The sequence below is a fragment of the Pelophylax lessonae genome, assembly GCF_965119305.1.
Source record: "Pelophylax lessonae genome assembly, chromosome: 1".
Lineage (NCBI taxonomy): Eukaryota > Metazoa > Chordata > Amphibia > Anura > Ranidae > Pelophylax > Pelophylax lessonae.
In genome coordinates this window covers 787,982,932-788,010,006 of record NC_138768.1, presented here as the reverse complement: position 1 = coordinate 788,010,006, position 27,075 = coordinate 787,982,932, and the positions used below count along the sequence as shown (strand labels likewise).

The 27,075-nt window shown below is 39.6% G+C and overlaps 1 protein-coding gene across 2 annotated transcripts in view; it reads right to left on the bottom strand.

The window, feature by feature from the left end:
* Positions 1-1,724: 1,724 nt before the first annotated feature.
* Positions 1,725-27,075, bottom strand: part of RAB28 (RAB28, member RAS oncogene family) — a 198,967-nt gene continuing 173,616 nt past the window's right edge. Inside the window, exons 5-8 of one of the 2 annotated variants that reach the window (XM_082257172.1) lie at positions 16,614-16,717; positions 12,997-13,074; positions 6,115-6,213; positions 1,725-2,419 (exon numbers count right to left, since the gene is read on the bottom strand). In XM_082257172.1, coding sequence (XP_082113298.1) covers positions 6,121-6,213; positions 12,997-13,074; positions 16,614-16,717 — 275 coding nt within the window. In that variant the 3' untranslated portion in view covers positions 1,725-2,419; positions 6,115-6,120. The remainder of the gene's footprint in view (positions 2,420-6,114; positions 6,214-12,996; positions 13,075-16,613; positions 16,718-27,075) is intronic. The other variant, XM_082257171.1, reaches the window with a different exon arrangement.

Here is a 27,075-nt window from a genome sequence, read left to right as displayed (position 1 = left end):
CATATAAATGTTTCGAAATCTACTGTATTCATTTTGTTTTTGAAAACTAGCCTCTACGAGTTCTATTTTATTTTTGAGAAAATGCCCTTGTTCTTAGTTAAAAAATAAAATAAATAAATAAATAAATATATATATGTAAATTTATATATAAATAATCAAACAATTAGCAATGAAAATAATATTTATTTTTAATCTAATGTGTAGACAGTTCTGAAGCTTTACTTCCCCTCAATTTTTTCTTGACCTCAGCAAGATACTAACATACAAATGTTAAAAATCCAGGCGGGAAACATTTTTTTTTTTAGAAGATAACAGAAATATAATACAGCCAAAAAAAGTGGGTCACTACATTACTGTCAATAGAATATAAATCTTGAGATTGAAGTCAAAAAGTTTCAGGCATCTATTTCGGTGTTCATTTCAAGTATGCATTTTAACTTTCTGATATGTGTAGTGTATATTATACATTCTGCATTGCACATCTTAGAGACACAATGAACTACAAAATGATGAGGTCTAACAAAGTGTTCTATAAAACACATAGAACCGCATTTATTATGCATTTATAGCAATTGTTTTAAAAATATTTTTAAATTTCAGTGTGTAAACTATTTTCCTTACCAGGATGATCATTTTTGCTGGATACGCAAAAATGAATAAGACGATACGTACTTAATGAAAATTAAACAAATAAAACTTTATAGTGGTTACAAAGTTTTAAAAAAATTAACTAGAGCTTTTAATTGTAAAAGAAGAACCAATCAAAAACTGCTGAGTTTTGGAGAGATGGCAGAGGACTGACTTACAGACTGTTTTGTTTTTTTATCCCCTCTAGTCCAAAGTTGACATCTTTCCACCAGAGCCCCTGGCTCCACCCATTTGCCACAGGAAGGATGCTAATTCCCTGTATGATTACTTATTTATGTCAACTTATGTGGAATGTAGTAGGAGTAGTGCGCACAGATCTGGGGAAATCCAGTAACTTGCAAGAGATTCAAGAAGCCAATTACTGATTCAGTCACAAATATCCATGCATAACACAAGTACTATGCCTGGTTGGACTTATCCTTGAAACGTGCTGGATGAAAGTACTGCACTATCCTTTCACTGAAACGTCTTCTTTCATATAGCATTTTCCTAAAAGTTGATTGAAGAGGTGCAGCCTTGACACCATAGATCCTTAAAAGGAATTCATAGACTGTAGTGATCTTGGCAAGTGGAAACTGCAACCTGATCTCAACACCTAAACCTCAGAGAAAGGATGACATTTTCAGATTTACCCCCCTTTTCCCAACATTAAGACTCTAGTTGTGAATGGAAGCAGCCTTAAAACGCTAAGAAACAAATAAAAGCTTACAATCTTAAAGCTGCTTTAAGATCTATAGTGTAGTTCTATGCAACCCTCTAGGTCTTATTGGGCCAACAATAGTCAGCTGGCAAAATAAAAATCAGGCTTCACAATCATTAAGTGGCACAGCTGAAACCAGTTGGATGGGGTAATGATAACCATCTAATGTCTATGAGTAAAATTAATATATTACCACATACCGTTTGCAGTTTTTATGTTTATAAAATGTTGCTCTTCATAAATCTTTTAAATAAGCTATAGTACCTTGTGTTTACAAAGGTCCCTTAAACTACCTCTTTAAGATATATTGGAGAAATTAAAAAAGGATCAGCACAACATTCCATTATTCTGAATGCATAAAACTAAATATTGTACATTCAGGACAGCACACATTACCTAATTTTGTCAAAAATAAAAAAATCCAGATTTTATTTATTTTTTCATAATTCCCATTTGCTCACCCCTTAAAATAGCCAAAAAAAGAAAAGTTAAGAGTAAGCCTTCCTGTGTTCTGTCTACATTCAGTTTGAGGTTCTTAAAATGCTACATGATGAAAGCCAGCATTGCTGAACCAAATACATCCTTTGGTTTCACCATGTCACCTCAGTCATATGTATATATTGTACGAAAATATAGAAAACCTTGGTTGCCGGTATCGATGTAACACTGTTAAAAGACACCATTCTCTGCTTCGTCTATTGCTCTTAAGATACAGCAGTCATGTGAAGGCATGGGTATGCTGCAGAGGATTCTGAACACTCTTTTTTAATTTAGATTTTCTAGTGTGTGGTCTGAGCCTTGGCCTTGTGCCAACCTGGCTGTCTGCTGCTTTATGAAACAAAATATTGTAGGAAGTTTTTGAAACCTCAAAATGCACTATAGAGATTGTCGCTGTTAGAATGAAGGACATGATGAACCACTGGTCTGTGCAATCGAAGAAGTCACTTGTAAGCTCCATGATTCAAATCAACTGCACTTTCATTGTATTTCACACATGGAACTCCGAGGAGGGTTGACCATTCTGGTGACTGGCTCTTGACTGTAGTTTACAATGTCGGCCTTCACAACTCTCTGCAATCACAGACAATAATGGCATTAGGATGTTTGTAAGTCAAAATGTGATTAAGATTAACAAGATAATGTAGCATAATGGTTTACAAGTAGCCAACACAAGTTTTGTTTTTTGTTTTTTCATTCTCCTAAGAGCCCCACACCTTGGCATGCTCACTATTCAAATAAACATCAGCTTGACGTTGGGGTCCCTAACAGAAAATGACTGACACGAAGGCCAGCCATAGACTGTGTAAATGGTTGCAGGAAAGAAATTCACCTGATTCCCCCATCAACCCAGACAGTTCTGACAGGGGAATCCCTCCTGCCAAGCAATTGTGTTCCCCGCTGGGAGAAGACAGTGACTATTGTTAGCGGCTATAGCAGCCGCTAGCAATAATCGCAAGTGCATGCGGCAGGCTGGTTGTACTCAGGTTGATCAATTGATCAACTTGGTACATTCAGCCTTTCCACACACAGTCTGAACCATCTATAGTCAGCCTAAGAGATCTTAATCCTATTTCTGCTGGGAGCTAAAGTCCTAAGATGTCCTCAACTTGGCCAACCTCTGGATAAGGACCATATGTGGTGCAGATACTGTTGTCTTTCCTAAAGATAATAAGAAACTGAAAATTAACCAGGTTTTTACATCTTGGTAGTTAAAATCTACACAGCCTGAATCAGCACCATCACTTAGCCTGTGTAATGTCTGCCAAATTGCTAATCTGCAACTAGGAGATATCGGATATGCAGTATATATGCACCAATTAACCATAACTTTAGCACTACTGACAGGTTAAGTGAATAATATTGAATATCTTGTTACAATGGGATCTGAATTTTGGTGGGATATATTAGACAGAAAGTGATAATATTGTCCCTGAAGTTGATATGTTTAAAGCAGAAAAAATGGCCATTATAATTTGTTGTGTATAGGACTGCATAGTCACAGACCAGGCAGGGTGCCTATGCTGACCTATATTCACAGCCACAAGTACCTACAATATGCTCCTGTGCATCAGAACTGGACCACAGAGCAGTGGAAGAAGCTGAGCTGCTCTGATGAATCTTGTTTTCTTTTACATCATGTAGATGTTCGGGTGCGTGTGCGTCCCTTACCAGGGGAAGAGATGGCACCAAGATGCAGTATGGAAAGAAGGTTAGCCAGTGGAGGCGGTGCGATGCTTTAGACAATGTTTTGCTGGGAAACCTTGGGTTCTGCCATTCATGTGGATGTTACTTGACACATACTATCTACCTAAACATTGTTGCTGACCGAGTACACCCCTTCATGGAAATTGTATTCCCTGATGGCAGTGGCCTCTTTCAGCAAGATAATGCATCCTGCCACACTGCAAAAATATTTCAATAATAGTTTGAGGAACACAATGAGTTGGAGGTGTTCACTTGGCTTCCAAATTCTCCAGAACTCAATCCAGTTGAGCATCTGTGGGATGCCCTGGAAAAACAAGTCCAATCCATGAAGGCTCCACATTGCAACATACAGGACCTAAATAATCTGCTACTGATGGTTAGGTGCCAGATACCACAGCATACCTTCAGAGGTACAGTGGAGCCCATGTTTTGGCTTGCAAAAGGGGGACCTACTCAATATTCGGTAGGTGGTAATAAAATGATGGCTAATTGGTATATATTTACATTTATATCATGGGAATTTCATCACTTAACTAGGATATAGAAAAAAGAGGGGCAGGCTATTTTAAAATGGTGGATTTTTAGGGAGTGTTTCCACTTAGGTCCCCTATTTCTATTCCCAACAAGGATACCATGTGCACAGTGAATTATGTATTTTTTTTTTTCCTGCTATATGAATTGCTTTCAGGTGCTTTGCCTTTTTTTGCCAAAAATAAAAACAACCTTCTAGTTAGGTTTACTTGCTTCTATCCAAAATCAATCTTTCTGTGTAGGTATGTGCATGTGTTACATAGTTTGTGAGGTTGAAAAAGACACCAGTCCATCCAGTTTAACCTATGTTGAGTGTGTGTGTGTTTGTTTGCTGTTAATAGTACATTGTATACCCCTGTATGTTGTGGTAGTTAAGGTGCCGTTCTAATAGTTTTTTTAAACTATCCATGTTCCCTGATGATACCACTGCTTGTGAAAGAGAATTCAGCATCCTTACCGCTCTGACGGTAAAGAACCCTTTACGCAGTTTAAGGTTAAACTGCTTCTCCTCTAATTTTAGTGAATGGCCACGTGTCTTTTTAAATTCCCTTTCACTGAAATGTTTGTATGTTTGTTCCCTATGCTAGGGTCACCAGTACGGTATTAGTTCATCGATATCATATCCCCTCTCAAGCGTCTCCTTTGCAGAGATCATAAGTTCAATGCTTGTAGCCTATCCTCATAGCTGAAGTCCTCCATTCCCCTAATTATCTTTGTTGCCCTTATCTGGACTCTCTCCAGTTCCAGCACATTTTTCCTGAGGACCGGTGCCCAGAACTGGACGGCATACTCGCGATGCGGCCGGACCAGAGTCTTGTAGAGTGGGAGAATTATCGTTTTATCCATGGAGTGAATCCCCTTTTTTATGCATGCCAGTATTATGTTGGCTTTGCTTGCAGCAGCTTGGCATTGCATGCCATTGCTGAGCTTCTTGTCTAATAGGACACCCTGGTCCTTTTCCATCTTAGATTCCCCCAGAAGTTCCCCCCCTAACCAGTAACTTGTATTCGTATTTCTGGCACCCAAATGCATTACCTTACATTTTTCAACATTAAACCTCATTTGCCATGTAGTTGCACAACCCATTTTTTTGTGCAGGTCTTTTTGTAAGGTTTCCACGTTCTGTGTAGAAGTTATTGCCCTGCTTAGCCATCCTCTAGATCGTTTATGAATAAATTGAACAGGATGGGTCCCAGGACAGATCCTTTGGGGACCCCACTCTCCACACCAGACCAAACTGAGTACTCCCCAATTATCACCACTCTCTGGACTCGCCCCTGGAGCCAGTTTAAAATCCAGGTACTCACCCTATGGTCCATACCTACATATCTTAGGTTTGTACAGTAAGCGTTTGTGGGGAACTGTATCATATGCCTTTGCAAAGTCCAGATACAGCACATCCACAGGCCTTCCTTTATCTAGATGGCAGCTCACTTCTTCATAGAGGGTTAATAGATTGGTCTGGGAAGAACGTTTAAATGCGGTAGCGAAATTGATTGAGACAGATTGTCTTAAAGGGTTAGTTAATCTTTGTATTTCAGTTTACTATGCAATAAAGGGGCCCCAGTATTTTATGAGAAATTGTTCAGAAAAAAAAAAATATTGCGTGGGGTGGGTTCCCGGAAGCATGGTCAAAAACTTTTAGTGAAAAGAGGTCTGCTGCATCCTGCACACATCTAGGACATGAGAACTGCTAGGTGTGGGTACTAGCATCTAAGGTACATCTAAGGCATCTACCTCTGATATGTGTGTAGTGGGCTCCCTCTCCTTCTCCCTGCTACAGCAGCTAGGACAGTAATAGGTCTAATATAAAGCAGAGAGGATCAAGATCAATTTGTGAATTAGTTCAGCATGTCATTTAAAATCACAACACTTGCTGTAATGAGGCCTACAACAAAACTGTTCCATGTGAAAGCACTAGATGGCTTGGATCAAGTGCCCAGAATTTCTTGGGAAAAAAAATAATGTATTTCAGCTTCTATCTATATTGTTAACTATGAAGCACTAGCAGTATTCACCATTTTTAATACCTCCATTTACTGCAATGAGCAGATTTTACTCTGAGAGTTTGCAGAGTTCAACAGTGCATTGTCTTCTGGATAGTTCACTATTTCTGCCTTTACAATACGCTGCCAAGTCGATGTCAACATTACAATCGAGAGTGAAAGGAATGATCATGCAGAAGAAACAAGGAAAGAAAGAGAGAGAAAAACAGTCAGAAACAAAAACAGATGGATAAGAAATATGACAAAAGACTATGAAAGGTGGATGGGAGATTAACAGAACATGAAAAACTTAAAAACATGAAAAATTAAAAAAATAAAATGTAGAAATATAAAGTACTTATCATGGCCACTGCATTCATGTTAACGCTTCCATTTTCTCTGTTGCAATTCCTTGCTTCTAATAGATTGCCCCATGCTATGTGCTTGCTTTGTCCTGAAGGATGCTCCCTTTTCTCAGACTATTGTATAGTTATTTCTCTAGGTTAATAGTTCAGTTTTTCGGCAGGAAGGAAATATGAACTTGTCAACAACAGAATAAAAGTGGGTACCAGCTGCACTTTATTTTTTGGTGCATTCATGTTGTGGCTTCAAGGACCAGACTAGCCCTGCTCTATAAAGGTTTCTGCTCTGATGCTGCTTGTTCACTCGCTGCTTCTAATGCCCAGTGCATGAAATATGTTTCAGCCACAGAGAAAAATGTTAATCGGATATTAGGCCTTTCTAATTTCTGCAACCATCCCTGTTTTTAACGCATACTGTTGGGACAGGTTAATTTGATTGGTTAGCAAACTGGTTGGTGAATTGAGCTGGGAATTCGTTGGTTTTGTTTAACATGCGTTGCCCTTCCATGTGCTCTTTGCTGTGAAGGCCAGTTATAGGTGGGGCAGGGGCCATTTTGTTTGTTGTTGATATATACTGGTGAGTGGACACACTGGATGACTTTGCTGCCACTGTGCTATCAGCTGGGCATCCACTGTGCCCCCAAGTACCTTTAAGGAGGGTTGGGCTCCCTCCAGGCCCTTATCTATGCATTAGAGTGCATGTGCTTCCACTGTGGAGACTCTCATAGATTTCAGGAGTTGAATGCAGGTAACACAGGGTGCCGTGAAGTGGCCCTAAAGCTTACACATGCATTTGCAAATGTGTGCTAACTAAATCCCGGTTTTAACGCATTTTGGACAGGTTAATTTGATTGGTTAGCAAACTGGTTGGTGAATTGAGCTGGGAATTGGTTGGTTTTGTTTTTCATGTGACTCCTACTCTGACTTTGTTTTGAAAGTGTGCCAGGGATTATGGGAATGTAAAGGGTCTGTTCAGCCAAAACGGATATTTCATCTTAGATTGTAAGTTCTTAAGGACAGGGATTAATGTGAATGTACGATATGTAAAAGTATATAAAACTACTTGTGATAAATACATTTTCTGTTCAAACTGAATGAGACTCTCCTTAATTGAAAGAATTAAAAGTACCTAACGTGGTTAAAAATAACCCGATCAGCACCTCAATAAGTAGACACTATACATACGAACTAAATAGAACATTTGCCTGCAATTACTAAAATGTTTCATGCAAACAAGGGAATGATGTACAGAGGTTTAGGTTATCTACAAACAATTGCAGTTCATTTGTAGAGGGCCAGCGTGAAGTACTGTTATCTATCATGCCAAGCTATCAAGTCTTCAGCTAGTTTAAGAAAATCATCAAGTAATTAACTGTGCTCAACGTGTTCACTTAAACACTACAGCGTACAAACATTTCAGCTGTCAATTAACATTTTTTAGGATTTAAATGTATGCTTGAAAAACACAAGCTGTAATTGCTTGCATAATATATGAAATCAAATTGAGTCAGTTAACAGTTTATAAGATATGTAACTGTTTCCAAACATTACTGCAACTGAGAATAACGTCAGACTGAGACTGCAGAAAACATGTTGACGTTTAATGGAAAAAAGGTCCTTTTTTTGATTGCATTTAACCACTTCTGGACAGGAAAGATTTGCCCCCTTAATGACCAGGCCATATTTGGCGATTCGGCACTGCGTTATTTTAATGGACAATTGCGTGGTCGTGCGACGCTTTACCCAAATAAAATTGATGTCCTTTTTGTCCATAAATAGAGCTTTCATTTGGTGGTATTTCATCACCTCTGCGATTTTTATTTTTTGCACTATAAACAAAAAAAGAGCGACAATTCTGAAAAAAAAAACCAAAACAATTTTTCACTTTCTGCAATAACATCCCCCCAACAAAAAATTAAAAAAATCAAAATGTTTTAACATTTTAGGCCAGTTTGTTTTCTGCTACATATTTTTGGAAAAACAAAAAAACAAAAATCGCAATAAGCGTATTTTGATTGGTTTGCGCAAAAGTTATCGCGTCTACTAACTACGGGAAAGATTTATGTCATTTTTATTTTTTTACTAGTAATGGCGGAGATCTGCGATTTTTAGCGGGACTGCGACATTGCGGCGGACAGATTGGACCCCTGACATTTTTGGGACCAGTGACATTATTACAGTAATAAGTGCTAAAAATATGCACTGTTACTGTAATAATTACACTGGCAGGGAAGGGGTTAATACTGTGGGTGATCAAGGGGTTAAATGTGAGCCTAGGGGAGTAATTCTAACTGTGGGGGTTGGGGCTTGAGAAATGATCACAGAGACCTGTAATCCTACATAGAAGGATCACAGGCACTCTGTGATCATTCCAGAGAAAAGAACGGTCAGCTGCGTTTACAATAGCCGACCGTCCTTCTCTCTCAGCGGGGAACGATTGCGGGTGTCAGGTGGCAATTAGAGCTGCCTGCCCCATGCATCCAAGTCCCCACAGCCAAGTGGGGGCGGGAGCGCGGCGGCACACGCTGCAGGCGCGCAACCGACGTATATCTACGTCGGTTTGCGCAGGAGGGGCTTCCTGCTGCAGCATAACTGCGGCGGGCGGTCCTTAAGTGGTTAAATAGGGAAGTTTACCGATAAGCTGTGCAAACTGTTGCCACTATATAAATCATGTATAATCAGTTTTCATTATCTGAATAAAGTTCTAATGTCAGTGATAAACTAGCAAATGCCTCACTAAAAAGTATTGCAGATCCTCTGTGTTGCAGCAATCTTCTTTCTTATGAGACCAACAAGTGCTTGCAGTGTGCGTGAATTGCTCAACACCCTTTCTCCGTAGACAAGGGAACAAATAAAGCCTGGTTGCACAGAGTTTTTCAAAGCAATGCCAAGAGTTTCCAGCAGCCAAATAGAGATGAAAACTATAATGTAACAAAAGCTACCCAGTCTTTTAAAGCACTGCTTCAGATCCAACATTTTGGCCAGAAGAGATAGGAATAGAAGTAAATTGGAGTAAATCTCTCATTGGAGACGTGTTCTGGTGACACTTTTCTAAGACCAGGTTTCCCTCACTTTAAAGAGATTTAATGCGAGGTTATGTCTACAGGACAGAAAGAGGGGAATTCTCTCCAACAGGACACAGATGACCTCCAAAAAACACAATGCTGGACACAGATGACATTCTGTCCATAGCCTGCATATATATCCAATAATAGACCGGCTCTTGGAAAAGTGCTGGATGAGAAAAAAGCCCCCTTCCACATAAGAAATGTTCACTTAATGTATCCTGGTAAAGAAGGACCACCATTCTGATTTTACTCATGCTGTCCAATAAAGCTCAGAATCCCACCAGACTAGCAGCCCAAGTAGACCCCCATAATAAATTATTGACAAGTTCTGTTTTCTATAATCCAGTACTTAAATGGCCCTATCTCAATTTGTCTTAAGGTCAACATAGCTTTTCAATATTAAAAATCATAATAAAAAATTGCAGAACTTGATAAGAAAAAGAAAAACATAACATGTTTCACCGCACCCCCCACAGCATTATCAGAGGTAAAATAACAAACATGTGGCAGTTTCAACTATCCCCTACTCATGAAAAAAAAAGTACTGGATGAAAAAAAAAAAAAACTTTAAGCTACTGTAATTGTTCAACTCAGGCTCGGTTCACACTTATGCGATGTGGGAAGGCTGCGAATTCGCAACCTGTTCCCGCATCGCAAACGCACCCTTGGCAGTTCACACTGCCATATGCGATACGCTGGGGGTGTCAATGTAACCTTAACGACACCCCCAGTTTGATCGCATATCGCAGTGCGATCTTACAGTTCGCACAGGATCGGATCGCACAAGTGTGAACCACTGTGAGATCCGATCCTGATGCGGCTCAAAAAAAGGGTCCTGTGCGTCTTTGCTGCGGGTGCAGTGCGAATTTAGCCATACAGAGTGTATGGCTGAATTCGCACCGCACACGCGATCGCATATAATGAAGGAGCAGTGCGCTCCGATATTATATGCGATCGCCGCAGCCGCACATATGTGAACCGGCACTCAAGAAAGGTTGCTGCTTGGGTACTAGATGATCTATGTTTTAGACCTTCATGTACAGTGGGGAAAATAATTATTTGATCCCCTGCAGATTTTGTAAGTTTGTCCATTTACAAAAAAATGAAGGGTCTATTTTTATCATAGGTGTATTTGAAAGATCGAGAGAGATTAACCATAAAATCCAGAAAAAAAAACATAATATTGTTATAAACTGAGTTGCAGTTCAGTGAGTAAAATAGGTATTTAATACCCAAGCAAAACTTGACTTCGTACTTGGTGGAGAAACCTTTGTTAGCAAGCACAGAGGTAAGACGTTTCTTGTAGTTTGTTACCAGGTTTGCACACATCTAAGGGGGGATTTTGGTCCATTCTTCTTTACAGATCCTCTCTAAATCTTTAAGGCTACTTCTTGAGCCACTCCTCTGTTGCCTTGATGGTATGTTCTGGGTCATTGTCATGCTGGAAGACCCATCCATGACCCATCTTCAGTGTTCTGGTTGAGGGAAGAAGGCTCTCATCCAAGATTTTACAATACATGGCCCCATCCATTGGTCCCTCAATGCGGTAAAGTCAGCCTGTACCTTTAGCAGCGAAACAGCCGCAAAGCATGTTTCCACCTTCGTGCTTGACTGTAGGGATTGTGTTCTTAGGGTCATAGTCAGTATTTTTCTTCCTCCAAACACGGCGAGTCGAGTTATTGCCAAAGAGCTCAATTCTGGTCTCATCTGGCCACTGTCCTTTCTCCCAATCACCCTCTGAATCATTTAGATGGATTTTTGGTTGATATTCTGTCTCCCTCATTTAAAATACATCTATAAAACTAATTATAGACCCTTCATTTCTTTGTAGGTAAGCAAACTTACAAAATCTGCAGGGGATCAAATACTTCTTATCCCCACTGTAGTTGGCTCTTCATTTACTTGGTGAAATTTGTCTTGTATTAATTTACATATTTGCCAAGGATCGTCAGAGCAAACATATGTCTGTAGTGTGTGAAGGTATCCAAAATAAGTGATGAATGCACAAGTATAGACAAAATTTGGCTGCAGTATACTACTTTAAACATCAAATGTGCCTCTGTGTGTACAGATGTGCCTTAATGTGTACTTAAAGCTATGTCCTCTGGAATCCTTCCATTCCCACCCAGTAGCTGACCACTATCTAGGGGGACAGAAGCTTCTTCTAAATTGAGCTGGACTGCTGTAGGGGCCGAGGGTCCCAGAAAACCAGCAAGAACACCATCATCCAAATGCAGTGCATATAGAACGTTGTTCAAACATAGCACACAATATTTGAATAGTAAGATTTTTTTTTGTGTTTTTTTTTTTCTTTTTAACCTGTGGATCTGCCTATAACCTTGATGAAGAAGTTGAGTCCTTCAAAAGATTTTATAAGTTTTTATTTAGCTATTAAAAGGTATAACTAAATGTTTGCCCATTTTAGCCTTATTTATCTCTAGGTAGCACGACAAATGATAATTTTCAATATGTTAAATCAGAACTAAATAACAAGATAAACATAACAAGTGCATCAACGTAGAAATAAATAATAATAATAATAATAATAAATAATTTTCTCAAATATGAAACTTCTATCAAGAGATTTTCCCCAAAGTACTTTTTTTTGCTACTAAATGTCCTCGGACTGATGGCCAGCATCAATCAACCTACTTCTCCTGAGTTTAGGTCGGCCCCAGCCTGTGCCTAAACAGTGAAAGGAGAAAAAGCACAATGATGAGCTCGTCTCTCTGTCAGTCTGCTTTCTCTTTCAGTCACCATTCTTCTTGACAGCATATGAACTGATGGACTTTGTGTACTGCCTATTCCCCTTAAATTGAAGCTCTGCAGTAAAATAAATTTAAAGAATAAGTTCACCTTTTGGAACATGTAATTTGTCCAGGCTCCTGCAGTTGCTCCCTGGTCTACCCCCCCCCCCCTTAACAGCGGGCCAGGGGATCTTCTCCCTGCATCCGCTGTCACTTTTTGAAAAGAGTTCTGTGAATTATTGAACTACAAGTACTGTTGGCTTGTAGTTCTCAACAAACTATCAGAGCGCTGTAGTTCATTGCGTCTTCCCGTCAGTGTGTAACTGCCTGTCTGTACAAGGTAGGAGTAGACAGCTTACAAAGACAGTCTGCAGGTGCCCTGCATTGCACCCGCAAAAAAAAAAAAAATGCATTTATGTATTTATTTAAAGGTGAATTTATCCTTTAAGTAATACCAATCACAGAACTGCATTCATTTGTGTCTTTTACATCTACCTAGAGTTTAGCTTTAATGAACTACATTTATACCTTTTCTGCATAATGTGTTTTAGTATATTGTGTAACTGTGTTCTATATAATTTGTATACTACCCAGAGAGGATAGGCTGCGTGGTTGTGTATACAGTAAACAGTAAGTGGTTCGTGTGTATAACATAAAGCTAACGTAATTATTTACTTTTTTAGTAACTTGGTACATGACTACCAGTGGTACTTTTCTAAAAGCATTTTTAAGCACTAAATGTATCCTTACCTGGGATTGTTCAATCTCTGCCTTGTTTAATTTGATTCCAAGGATCTCTGCTGCGACTCTCTGAAAACACAGGAAAACCTACAAAGGAAAAAAATGAGAGTTTAAATGATTAAAAGCAGACATCCTCCAGTTACTTTCAAATAAATCAAGTCTTTCCTGAATTGTAAACACTGACGATATGTAAACGAAGAATTTATACTCAACAGTCCTTAAAATAACTTTAGCTTTGAAATTGGTGTCTTTTTAATACAGAAAAGTGTTGTGTTTAGCCATTGAATTCCAATACATATACCAGATTTGTTTCATGGAACGTACATTTGTCTCTTTGTTTTACAGTGAATATGGCAAACCTCACTAGCTTAAAACATTAGGAATTAAACAATGGAGAGTAATGAAAAGATCTGCATCCATGCACTAAGTACTACTAGAGACCTGGAAAAGCCTCATTTAAATACTGCAGATTCGCAACTAACCTGTCATGTTGACCATTTCACCTGCAGCACCCTCAAAGCAATCAGCGGGGCTAAAGGAAAAAAAATGGCCTCTTTACTATGCAAATTTGCATGCAAGCACATTGGGCATGACTTGTAGGTCTTCTGGTAGCCCCCCTGAATAATACATACAGGACAAGACATAAGATTTCTACCTCCACCCTCACCTATTTAACAATTCAATGCAACTGAGTAGAAGCATCCCCATGGACTGGGATGGTTGGACACAACAAAGTCTTAGAGGCCTCTGTATAGCATTTTAGATACCTCTGTCTTCAATATTTTCTGAGTAACTGACCTTAGACAGTAATCAGTCTAACCAAATACACTTATTAGCCATTTTCTCATCATCCTTCCGGAGCAATTAGTGTCCTAGTGAGAGGAGAGACCATCTCTTGCTTCAATTGCAGAAGAATGGGATGAGGGTCCTGCCATAGTACTGCAGAATTAGGCAGACGTTTGCGTTCTAAACGTCAATCACAGATCTGACCAAAACCAACTTTCAACTGGACATTTGACCATGTTCTAAACAGCATTTATTTATTCGCTAAAGAGAAGAGTAAAAATTTAGATTTTCTTTCTAGGGAATTTAAAAATGGAGCTTTGCCAGCTTACATGAAAATGTGACAGCTATTCTGACCTTTCCTACACCAGTTTCATTCCACTGGGACAATGAAGGTAATGAATTTAATATGTCACCATGTGTACGTGAAAACCTGTTAACATTTCATGAGACCATTGAGATATAACATTGTCCTGTAAGAATACAAAGTGCAATGTAGGCAGCAACAGCAAAACAGAAGATTATCTGAGTTGAATAAATTGACAAATACGTATAGGCTGTGTAGAGGATTATTTAGTACATCATCTTGTATGATTACTGTTACATGTCAAAGATCAATCTCAGAAAATGCTAAACTTAAGCTGGCCGTACATGGATCAAAATGTATTTGGTTCAGCAGGAACCGGCCCTATTTCGATCCATTTATGGTTGTTCTCGTTCCAGAGAAATCGCTCTAATGATCGATTTATTTCAAACCAGCTTGTTGGAAAATTTTCCTGCGGTTAGCCTGCAGTTCTGATCAGGAAAATCTGACAGTGAAGGAGTCCCTGCTGTCAGTATACAATGGCAAAGTGGGGAGGATTATTCCATCCACCTCGCTTGTGTGGATTGGGGATCTGCTCAGTTTTTGGATCGGCCTACTGGCTGATCAACAAAAAAAACTGATCAATTTATGACCAGCCTTACTTACAAAAGGTGGGGGTTGAATACCAGTACATGGCAGGATCAAAATATAAGAACACATCAACCGATATTATAGGGGCTAAAGAGTTATACACATTAAGTCCACTTTACCAGATTAGGAAGCCATTAAGTAAACAGGGTATTGCTAATAAAATCTGGTCAGCTATAAAAAGAGTCCTGTGGTGCTTTGGTTTCATGTCACTGGCAGATTTAGCTACAATGCACAGCAGTGCTTACATCAGCAGTCTTCACCGAAAATACACTCCAAAGACATCAGCACCCACAATGGAGAGAGGTTCTCGATCATCTAACAATCCTACAAAAAGAAGGTACCGAGGTACCAACCCCCGGGGGTTTTAAAGCAGCAAAAATGGAAATAATATAATGTAAGAACTAGATCATAGGGGGAAAAATAGTATATTGTGAGCTCTGGTTACAAAGAATGACATGAATTGCAAAATGACAACTGCGCAATAGATCATCACAAATGGAAAAAGCACCCCAACGCGTTTCGACCTGTGTATGAAGGTCTTCTTCAGGGGGTCTGTGACGTCAGATAGGCGAAGTCAAACAAGGACCAGAGATAAACAAGAAATGGCTACGATATCCTCTAGAGACATGGAGATGTGTGGGTTCCCTCACCACAGATGGCAGGAACAGATACGTGGGGCTACAAGGAGTCACAAAATCCCCGCCATAGAGGGGCATGAGCACCTGCCCAACATTTAGTGAAATATAGCATGCTTTTGATACCAAAATCTCCAGATAGAGGTGTATATACCTGTTCCTGTCATCTGTGGTGAGGGAACCCACACATCTCCATGTCTCTAGAGGATATCGTAGCCATTTATTGTTTATCTCTGGTCCTTGTTTGAATTTGCCTATCTGACGTCACAGACCCCCTGAAGAAGACCTTCATACACAGGTCGAAACGTGTTGGGGTGCTTTTTCCATGTGTGATGATCTATTGTGCGGTTGTCATTTTGCAATTCATGTCATTCTTTGTAACCAGAGCTCACAATATACTATTTTTCCCCCTATGGGGATGTATTTTAATGTCCTATTGAATTTGTTTTTCATACCTTGTATTTATCAATAAAGAAGTACCTTTTAAGAAAATTATATAGTTCTTACATTATATTATTTCCATTTTTGCTGCTTTAAAACCCCTGGAGGTTGGTACCTCTGTACCTTCTTTTTCTAGGATTATTTTGGGGTGTGCAGCCTCTCCAGTTTCAGTGTTGTTCTCCATTTTTGATCTAACAATCCTACTTCCTGTGAATCAGGGAGAGTCATCAGACCTGCTTTATAAAGCTTATATAGTGAGTCAGGTCTTTCCTAACTTAACATAATTTACTCTACAGCCATACCTTCCCAAATAAAGGACAACTCAGTCTAGATTTTGGTCTGCTTTCATTTCCACCAGGTTTGATAACTTCTATATTCCAGCCAAAAACGTAGCCAAACACTCCAGCACTCCTTCAGTTGTCAACAAGACGTAACTCTATGATGCACCAGCAGTGACCTGGAGTGTTTAGCTGAGATGCCTCCTCAATCAGTTTCCACTCCAACTCTCAGGATGGCAGAGGCATAGAGGGGGTATAATATGCTGTATTAGAGCAGGCAGGTAACAAAAATGTGAAAAAACACATTGGATTTGATTTACTAAAACTGGAGAGTGCAAAATCTGGAGCAGCTCTGCATAGAATCCAATCAGCTTTCATTTTTGTCTCTCAAAGCTTAATTGAACAAGATGAAGTTAGAAGTGGATTGGCTACCACGCACAGTTTTAGTAAATCAACCCTTTTGTTGTTTGCAGCAAACATTCACTCTTAACACAAAAAAGCAAAGTAAACATATAACATAGTTTTACAACTTACAGAATCTCCACTCTTTGCCGAGACAAAAAAGCTTGCGAGACCATTTTCTTGGCAAAACCTCTGGTGTTTATCTGCTTTTACCGTTCGCATGTGTTCCAAGTCAACTACAAAATAAATACTCAGAATAAACACAAGAAAGTTTACGCACACATAGTCTAGATACAGTATATACATAAATATAAGGGAGATTTAAAGCAACAAATTTTGTAAATTCTAACGCATTATGCTACATCTCCATACTTTGATGACTGGCCAATGCAGGAAATTAAGAAGCAGCCTGCATGGTATTTTACATTAACATTATTCTTTTCTTCCCTGGCTGTTCACCCACAGGTTTATACATCTGTAAGATACATCTGAGGCACAACTTCAGGGGCTTTGATCTCAAAATAGTAACAGAGTTAAACACGGATGTATAGTTGGACAAAAATAAATCTCTGTTCGAAATGCCATACGCTTTTTTTTTTTTTTTAACTTAGTTTCCCATACATAATATTTAAAGTCATTTAATAATACATTATGCTACTTGCGAGTGCAACAGCAGGTTACTGGAGCCGATACATTTTAAAGATGGGGCCCCATATGTCAGTTCAGCTTTTTTTTTTTTTTTAAATTTAAAGGGCTTAGTGGCCGGACGTCTCCCAGCCCACTTGCATATGATCAGTTGCTAAGTCCAACTTAACAATGTGTATGTACTGCCAGATCATTACAGTACTAAGGGCTAAGTGCCAAATATGTAAAGGCTTAAAGTAAACCTGTCACAAACCCTGGGAATTCAAAAAGTGCATATAAAAATGCTAAAGCAGAGGTTACCTTCCGTGAAAATAACAGATCGAATCAATCAATAGAGACAGGAAACAGAACATATTTTCAAATCTCAACTTTTACTGTAAAAAACATTCCTGTTCCTATTTTCTCCCACCTTCAAAATCTATTGGTTCAAGAGCCTTTCTTAAACATTAAATACCAATCAGTAGGCTTGGAATGTGAGCAAGGGGGAAGTGGGGAGGTTTAGGTGCAACCTTTTCTGCAAACGTCGCATGTAACATTAGCGGTCTACATCTTCCACTTTTTTTTTTTTACAGAAATAAATTCCTGCTTATGCAGTAACTTCATCTTTGGCTCAGTTTAAATTTTTTAAGTTTAATATAAAACTTAACTCTAGGGAGGATAAAAAAAAAAAAAAAAAATTATTCCAATGAAGTTTAGAAAACAAAAAATCAGCAGTCTGGGTGCAGGTCAATGTTATCAAAAAGTGTTTCTAAAGTTAAAAGTTTTTGTACCTTAATGCATTACCTGCATTAAAGTGATACTAAAGTCTCATTTAAAAATAACAAACATGTTATACTTACCTGCTCTGGGTAATGGTTTTGAACAGAGCAGCCCAGATCATCCAATTCTTGGGTCCCTCGCCAGTGCTTCTGGCCCCTCCCTCCTGCCAAGCGCCCCTACAGCAAGCAGTTTGCTATGGGGCACCCAAACTAAGCCACTGCTCTGTGAGTCCATTCAGACATGTAGCCGCAGTTAGGTCCCCGCCGCCCCCCTCTCCTCATTGGCTCACTGACTTTGATTGACAGCAGCAGAAGCCAATGGTGCTCTGCTGCTGTCTCAGCCAGTCAGGAGGGAGAGTCCTGGGAAGTCAAGTCTCTAGTGCAACATCGCTGGATAGAGATGGGGCTCAGGTAAGTATTAGGGGGGCTAGGGAGGCTGCTGCACACAGGTTTTTTATCTTAATGCAAAAAATACATTAAAATAAAAAACTTTCTGACTTTAGAACCACTTTGAGACAAAAAAAAAAACCTGCTGCTAGCTGTTCTCCCCACCCCCTCCCTAAATATGTACTCTAGTCCTGTATTGATCCAGCGCTGTACCTGTTTGCAGCAGTGCTACTTTCTCTACCTTGCTCTCACAGGTACAAAGACAGTTGCGAGAGCCAATGGCTCCTGCTGCTGTCAATCAAACTCCGGGAGGGAGGGAGTGGGGGGCAGGGCAGGCAAGCCAGTCAGGTTGTGTGTGTTCATGGATGCACATAGCTTGGCATGGGAACGCGCCTGTACATGTGCCCCCATAGCAAATGGCTTGCTATGGGGGCACATTGGAAAGAGGTGGAGCAGAGAGCGCTGACGGGAGACCCTAGAGTAGGAGGTAAGAGGCCGCTCTGTGCAATACCAAAAGAGACTGAGGAAATACTTCATTCCACCTGCAGCAGATTGGTGACATAATCTCATCCTAGGCATAATCAGTTGCTCAAAGCTCAAAGATTGCCTTTTACAATGAAAGGTAAAGCCTTTTTAAAAATGATCCTGCTGCTGTACCAGTACCGCCATTACCAGTATTAGCATCTATAGCTGCATTAATTTCAATATATATATATATATATATATATATATATATATATATATATATATATCACAGTTTGTAGACGCTGTAACTTTCACACAAATCAATTAATGTAGACTTATTGGGATTTTTTTTTTTTTTTGACTTGTAGCAAAATACATTTTGGCCTAAATTTATGAAGACATTTTATTTTTTTATTTTTTTGGATATGCTTTATAACACAAAGTAGAAAATATTATTTTTTTTAAAACTTTTGGTCTTTTTACGTTTATATATATATATAAAAAAAAAAAAAAAAAAAACCCAGGGGTTATCAAATTCCACCAGAAGACAAATTTTACTTGAGAACAGTGTTGCATGACTACACAATTGCCAGTTAAAGTAGCACAGTACTCAATAGCAAAAAATGTTTCTAATCATGAAGTGGATAAATAAAACCTTTCAGCGGTAAAGTGGTTATTCTCTTAAAAAAAAAAAAAAAAGGAGAAAATTATTTTTAAATTAAAAAAAATAAATCCCAGCTAGAAAAAAATGCTCTACAGGTTAGATGGGGCATTGTCAATAAATGTGTAATGTGGGCACATCTGTTCTGCCCAACATGTCCATGTCAATTCTTGGGTGGGGGGGCTGAAATTTAGTACCCATTTTTTCAAGGTTTACAAAATCTTTTACAGGCAAAGTAAACCGAATGCCAATATTGGTCCAATAACTGAATCAGCATAGACTCCTCAGTATCTATGTCCAAGTTGTTTTACCAATTCCTTTGTGGGTTACACACTTTCTATAAAACCCACTCCTGTGCCTTAGCAGCGGAGAATATGTTAGTGTAGCAGATATTTTCATGTGGACTTAAGCGGGCCATGAATACATAGAAAAGTAGGAAATGCTGTGTAAGCTCTTTGCAAAACACTTGTAGCAGTCAACATACTTTATTTCCAAGGGCAAATGTTAATCCCATAAGCTCACACTGCAAAAAGAAGTTGTATTAAAAACAGAAAATGCATAATTTAAGTGTGAGGTATATTATTTAGTTTTTACTATTATATACCCACTGGAAGCTGAGCCAAGCCTAACAAACAATGCCATGTTTCATAGGAAAGGGCATGGCACTCGAGCCGTGTGCAAGTTTTATTGTCCACATTCCAATTCCGCCAAATCTGATCCTGAGGTGACTGGAAGCTACACTGAACAGTTTGCCCATTTACTGCACTGCAGTCCCTATAATGGTGTTGACTCAAAGCTGTCAAATTATAGGGCAAATATATTCACAAGCATTTAAGGACAAGCAGGCTCTTTGAGTAAATACAGGGAAAAAAAACTTAAACTGATTTCCTGAGGAAGGGACCCAACTGGCTTGTAAAAACCTGTAAATTTGCAAATCTAGTAAGTCTGCATAATGGTGTCATTTGATTATCAACTAAAATGTTCACTTTACTCCATAAAAAGCTTTATTTAAAAAAAAATGATATTGGAGGTCTTTAATTTGTATACTCTGGAGATGTATGTTGTTCTACCCAAGCATTCCAAAGCCATACTTCGCTGTGTGAATTAGCTAATAGGGCTTTACTGCAACATGCTGGGAAGCCATAAAGTGCGGCTGCATGAGGCCGCTTACAGCTGCACCGCAGAGCTGCTGCAAATTAGTATCTTAAATGGATCGTTCTGAACGAGAGGTTTGTCTGGCTGTTATAGTCTGTGACAAAATGCCTACTTATGCTAGAGACTGTGCTGTAATATGTCAGGAGGTCTCCAAAATATACTTATGTTTCTGAATGCCAAACCTCAGCCTATGGCAATTGCAATAAATACATTGAAATAAATAGATACATTGCTTTAGAATGCAAGCTCTCAAGAGCAGGAACCTTCTAACTCTCTTGTATTAAAATGTTCTGTAACTGTACTCTCCCTTTACTTTGCTCTGTGCAAACGGTGAACACCTAAAGTGGTTCTAAAGCCTAAACATTTTTTTAACCTTAATTTTATTTATTTCAGGTACTTATATAGTGCTGCCAATTTACTCAGCGCTTATATATACAAACCCAATTCCAAAAATTGTGAGTAAAATAGGAATGGACTAATTTACAAATTTCATAAACTTATATTTTATTCACAATATAATATAGATAACATATCAAAATGTTGAAAGTTAGACATTTTGAAATGTTATGCCAAATATTGGCTCATTTTGGATTTCATGAGAGCTACACATTCCAAAAAGGTTGGGACAGGTAGCAATAAGAGGAAAAGTTAAATGCACATATAAGGAACAGCTGGAGGACCAATTTGCAACTTATTAGGTCAATTGGCATCATGATTGGGTATAAAAGAACCTCTCAGAGTGACGCTGTCTCTCAGAAGTCAAGATGGGCAGATATTTACCAATTACCCCAATGCTGCGGCGAAAAATAGTGGTGCAATATCACAAAGGAGTTTCTCCGAGAAAAATTGCAATGAGTTTGAAGTTATCATCTACAGTGCATAATATCATCTAAAGATTCAGAGAATCTGGAATAATCTCTGTGCGTAAGGGTCAAGGCCGGAAAACCATACTGGATGCCCCGTGATCTTCGGGCCCTTAGATAGCACTGCATCACATACAGGAATGCTACTGTAATGGAAATCACAACATGGGCTCAGGAATACTTCCAGAAAACATTGTCGGTGAACACAATCCACCGTGCCATTCGCCGTTGCCAGCTAAAACTCTATAGGCCAAAAAAGAAGCCATATCTAAAAAGCGATCCAAAAGCGCAGACATTTTCTCTGGGCCAAGGCTCATTTAAAATGGACTGTGGCAAAGTGGAAAACTGTCCTGTGGTCAGACAAATGAAAATTTGAAGTTCTTTTTGGAAAACTGGGATGCCATGTCATCGGGACTAAAGAGGACAAGGACAACCCAAGTTGTTATCAGCGCTCAGTTCAGAAGCCTGCATCTCTGATGGTATGGGGTTGCATGAGTGCGTGTGGCATGGGCAGCTTACACATCTGGAAAGGCACCATCAATGCTGAAAGGTATATCCAAGCTCTAGAACAACATATGCTCCCATCCAGGTGACGTCTCTTTCAGGGAAGACCTTACATTTTCCAACATGACAATGCCAGACCACATACTGCATCAATTACAACATCGTGGCTGCGTAGAAGGATCCGGGTACTGAAATGGCCAGCCTGCAGTCCAGATCTTTCACCCATAGAAAACATTTGGCGCATCGTAAAGAGGAAGATGCGACAAAGACCTAAGACAGTTGAGCAACTAGAAGCCTGTATTAGACAAGAATGGGACAACATTCCTATTCCTAAACTTGAGCAACTTGTCTCCTCAGTCCCCAGACATTTGCAGACTGTTATAAAAAGAAGAGGGGATGCCACACAGTGGTAAACATGGCTTTGTCCCAACTTTTTTGATACAGTGCCTTGCGAAAGTATTCAGCCCCCTTAAACTTTGCGACCTTTTGCCACATTTCAGGCTTCAAACATAAAGATATAAAACTGTCATTTTTTGTGAAGAATCAACAAGTGGGACACAATCATGAAGTGGAATGAAATTTATTGGATATTTCAAACTTTGTTAACAAATAAAAAACTGAAAAATTGGGCGTGCAAAATTATTCAGCCCCTTTACTTTCAGTGCAGCAAACTCTCTCCAGAAGTTCAGTGAGGATCTCTGAATGATCCAATGTTGACCTAAATGACTAATGATGATAAATAGAATCCACCTGTGTGTAATCAAGTCTCCGTATAAATGTACCTGCACTGCGATAGTCTCAGAGGTCCGTTTAAAGCGCAGAGAGCATCATGAAGAACAAGGAACACACCAGGCACGTCCGAGATACTGTTGTGGAGAAGTTTAAAGCCGGATTTGGATACAAAAAGATTTCCCAAGCTTTAAACATCCCAAGGAGCACTGTGCAAGTGATAATATTGAAATGGAAGGAGTATCAGACCACTGCAAATCTATGAAGACCTGGCCGTCCCTCTAAACTTTCAGCTCATACAAGGAGAAGACTGATCAGAGATGCAGCCAAGAGGCCCATGATCACTCTGGATGAACTGCAGAGATCTACAGCTGAGGTGGGAGACTCTGTCCATAGGACAACAATCAGTCGTATACTGCACAAATCTGGCCTTTATGGAAGAGTGGCAAGAAGAAAGACATTTCTTAAAGATATCCATAAAAAGTATCGTTGAAAGTTTGCCACAAGCCACCTGGGAGACACACCAAACATGTGGAAGAAGGTGCTCTGGTCAGATGAAACCAAAATCGAACTTTTTGGCAACAATGCAAAAAGTTATGTTTGGCGTAAAGGCAACACAGCTCATCACCCTGAACACACCATCCCCACTGTCAAACATGGTGGTGGCAGCATCATGGTTTGGGCCTGCTTTTCTTCAGCAGGGACAGGGAAGATAGTTAAAATTGATGGGAAGATGGATGGAGCCAAATACAGGACCATTCTGGAAGAAAACCTGATAGAGTCTGCAAAAGACCTGAGACTGGGACAGAGATTTTTCTTCCAACAAGACAATGATCCAAAACATAAAGCAAAATCTACAATGGAATGGTTCACAAATAAACATATCCAGGTGTTAGAATGGCCAAGTTAAAGTCCAGACCTGAATCCAATCGAGAATCTGTGGAAAGAACTGAAAACCGCTGTTCACAAACGCTCTCCATCCAACCTCACTGAGCTCGAGCTGTTTTGCAAGGAGGAATGGGCAAAAATTTCAGTCTCTCGATGTGCAAAACTGATAGAGACATACCCCAAGCGACTTACAGCTGTAATCGCAGCAAAAGGTGGCGCTACAAAGTATTAACTTAAGGGGGCTGAATAATTTTGCACGCCCAAGTTTTCAGTTTTTTATTTGTAAAAAAAGTTTGAAATATCCAATAAATGTCATTCCACTTCATGATTGTGTCCCACTTGTTGTTGATTCTTCACAAAAAATTACAGTTTTATATCTTTATGTTTGAAGCCTGAAATGTGGCAAAAGGTCGCAAAGTTCAAGGGGGCTGAATACTTTTGCAAGGCACTGTATGTGTTGATGCCATGAAATTTAAAATAAACTTATTTTTCCCTTAAAATTATACATTTTCTCAGTTTAAACATTTGATATGTCCTCTATGTTGTATTCTGAATAAAATATTGAAATTTGAAACTTCCACATCATTGCATTCTGTTTTTATTCACAATTTGTACAGTCCCAATTATTTTGGAATCGCGTTTGTACATTGTACATTCACATCAGTCCCTGCCCTCAAGGAGCTTACAGTCTAATGTCCCTTACTCATATTCATACATACACACACTAAGGCCAATTTAGACAGGATTCAATTAACCTACCAGCATGTCTTTGGAGTGTGGGAGGAAACCGGAGTACCCGGAGGAAACCCACGCAGGCAGAGGGAGAACATGCAAACTCCAGGCAGGTGTTATGGTTAGGATTCGAACCAGTGACCCCTTTGCTGCTAAAAGTGCTAACTACTACACCACTGTGCTGCCCACAATTTTATGCATTCCTTGCATTATGGTAAAAAAATTTTGCCATTAGCATCCCCTCTCCCCCCCCTTTTTTTACTTACTTGAGCCCTCATTTGATCCAGCACTGTGCACGTCTGCAGCTCTTTTCTTCCCCTCACTCCTGGGTCTTGCTGGGGCACTGGGAGTCATTGGTTCCCAGTGCTGTCAATCAAAGCCAGTAAGGAGGGAGCAGGGGAGAGGGGCTAGGTCCAGCTGTCTGTGGATGCAGTAGCGGGGCTTGGGAGCGAGCATGCATGAGTGCCCCCCATGGGAAGCGGCATTCATAGCACAGAGCAGGTAAGTATAGACATGCTTGTTAAAAAAAAATACCTTTACAATCACTTTAAAGCAGAACTAAACTGTATATGAGCACCACTAACTTAGAACACTATTTAATTCATTTTTAACCACTTGCCAACCGCCCACAGTATATTTACTGTGGCAGTCAGCCCCTCACAGGCAAAATGACATAGGGCTACGTCGCTAGCCTGTGAGGCTCTAGGGAGCGAGCGCGCTCCGCCGGAGACGCGCTCCTGCTCGCTCACGGACCCCCCTGCGCGTGTGCCCAGCGGACCCGATGTCCGCCGGGCATTCGCGATTGTCCGTTACAGCGGGAGAAAGGCAGGCGGCAAATGTAAACACAGCCGCCTGTCATTCTCCCCTGTGTAAGAATGGAGATCATACGGTTCTGCTATGTAGGACCGTTGTTCTCTGTTCTTATACCTCAAGCCACATCCAATCACAGTTAGAACCACGCCCCTAGGGACACACTTAACCCCTCCTTCTCAAATAAAGTTAACTCTTTCCCTGCCAGTGTCATTTTTACAGTAACAGTGCATATGTATAGCACTGATTACTGTAGTAATGTCACTGGTAACCCCAAAAGTGTCAAAAATGGCAGCCAAGGGTCCGAATTTTCCGCCGCAATGTCACAGTGCCGCAAAAAAAAAAAAAAAAACGCAGATCGCCGCCATTACTCGTTAAAAAAAAAAAAAAAAACAACAAAAATCTTTCCTTTAGTTAGTAAACACAATAACTTTTGCGCAAACCAATCAAAATACGCTTTTTGCGATTTTTTTTTACCAAACATATGTAGCATAAAACAAATTGGCCTAAAATGTTAAAAAAAATGTGATTTTTACATTTTTTTTGGGGGGGGGGGGGGGATTTCATATAAAAAAAATGTGAAAAATATTGTTATTTTTGCAAAATTGACGCTCTTTTTTTGTTTATAGCGCATGATCAAAAAATCACACAGGTGATCAAATACCACCAAAAGAAAGCTCTGTTTGTGGGAAAAAAAGGACGTCAAATTTGTTTTGGTACAATGTCGCACGACCGCGCAATTGTACGTTAAAGACACGCAGTGCCGAATCGCAAAATAGGCCCTGGTCAGGAAGGGGGTAAAATCTTCCGGGGCTTAAGTGGTTAATATTCAAAGCAAACTCACCCAATCATCCATGTCTTCACTCTTTATTTTGTTGAGAAATCACTTTGAAAAACACCCCTCTAGGATTTCTAGCTGTGGCCACCTTGAGTAAGGTCAGAGGATTCATGTAGCATTTACTCTATGGAATCCACCTGCCCTTCGCTCAGGCATGCAGAAAGGAGGATACTGATCTGGGTCTAGCATTAAAAGCGTACAAGTGGCAACTCATATTAAAAAACAAGATATGTGCACATATCACACCTATGGCCGCCGTGTAGCCGCTGAATTCAACAGTTTGAGTGGTGATTTTCGGGGATGCCTTGCCACACTCCTTGATCCAGGAGCTACATGGCGGTCATAGGAATGATATGCGCAAATATCTTGTTTGTGAGTTGCCACATGTATGCTTTTAATAAAATTTTAATTTTAATGCTACACCCAGAGCAGTGCCCTCTTTTGTTCTTGTGTTGTTGTAGAGATCGCGTCAGTCTCCGAGGAGCTGCCATCAGAATGTTGCCCACTTTTAAGGAAAGTGTGGGACTTCTTTCAAGATATTTCTACCCATGGACTTTTAGTTGCTAGGCTTATCCACCAACATGCACCATCTACATATATTTACTTATGCAGACAGGAAAGTGTGCTTAGCTGAGTAAGCTCCCCCTCCCCTGTTCCAAATTAAAAAAATAAAAATAAATAAATAATGATGCTTATAAAGACTTCCTGGGATGCATGACATAATGTTGGCATAGGCCAGAAACAACTTAAATATATTATATATACACACACACACACACACACACACACACACACATACATACACAGTATATAAAAAAAAAAAGGAAAAAATAGTTAATGTTTATTGAGAGAGTTTAGTTCTGCTTTATCAAATCCTGTATAATAATACTAATATATGTGAAATATTTTTTTCTATCGATATTAGCTATTTATTTTAGAGCCCAACTTAAGGATATTAGCAACCCAGCCCCCCACCTCAACTAAACTCAGGTATGAAAAAAAAAAACCCCATCCAAATGCCCCACTTTACTTACCAGAAGCCAAGGTCACATGATGATTGTTCTATCTTATTCAGGTGTCCACATCACTGCCTGCGTGATGTGGACACCTCTTGTTAATGGAGGTGAGACTTCCAGCTTACATAGGCTCCATAGGCAGG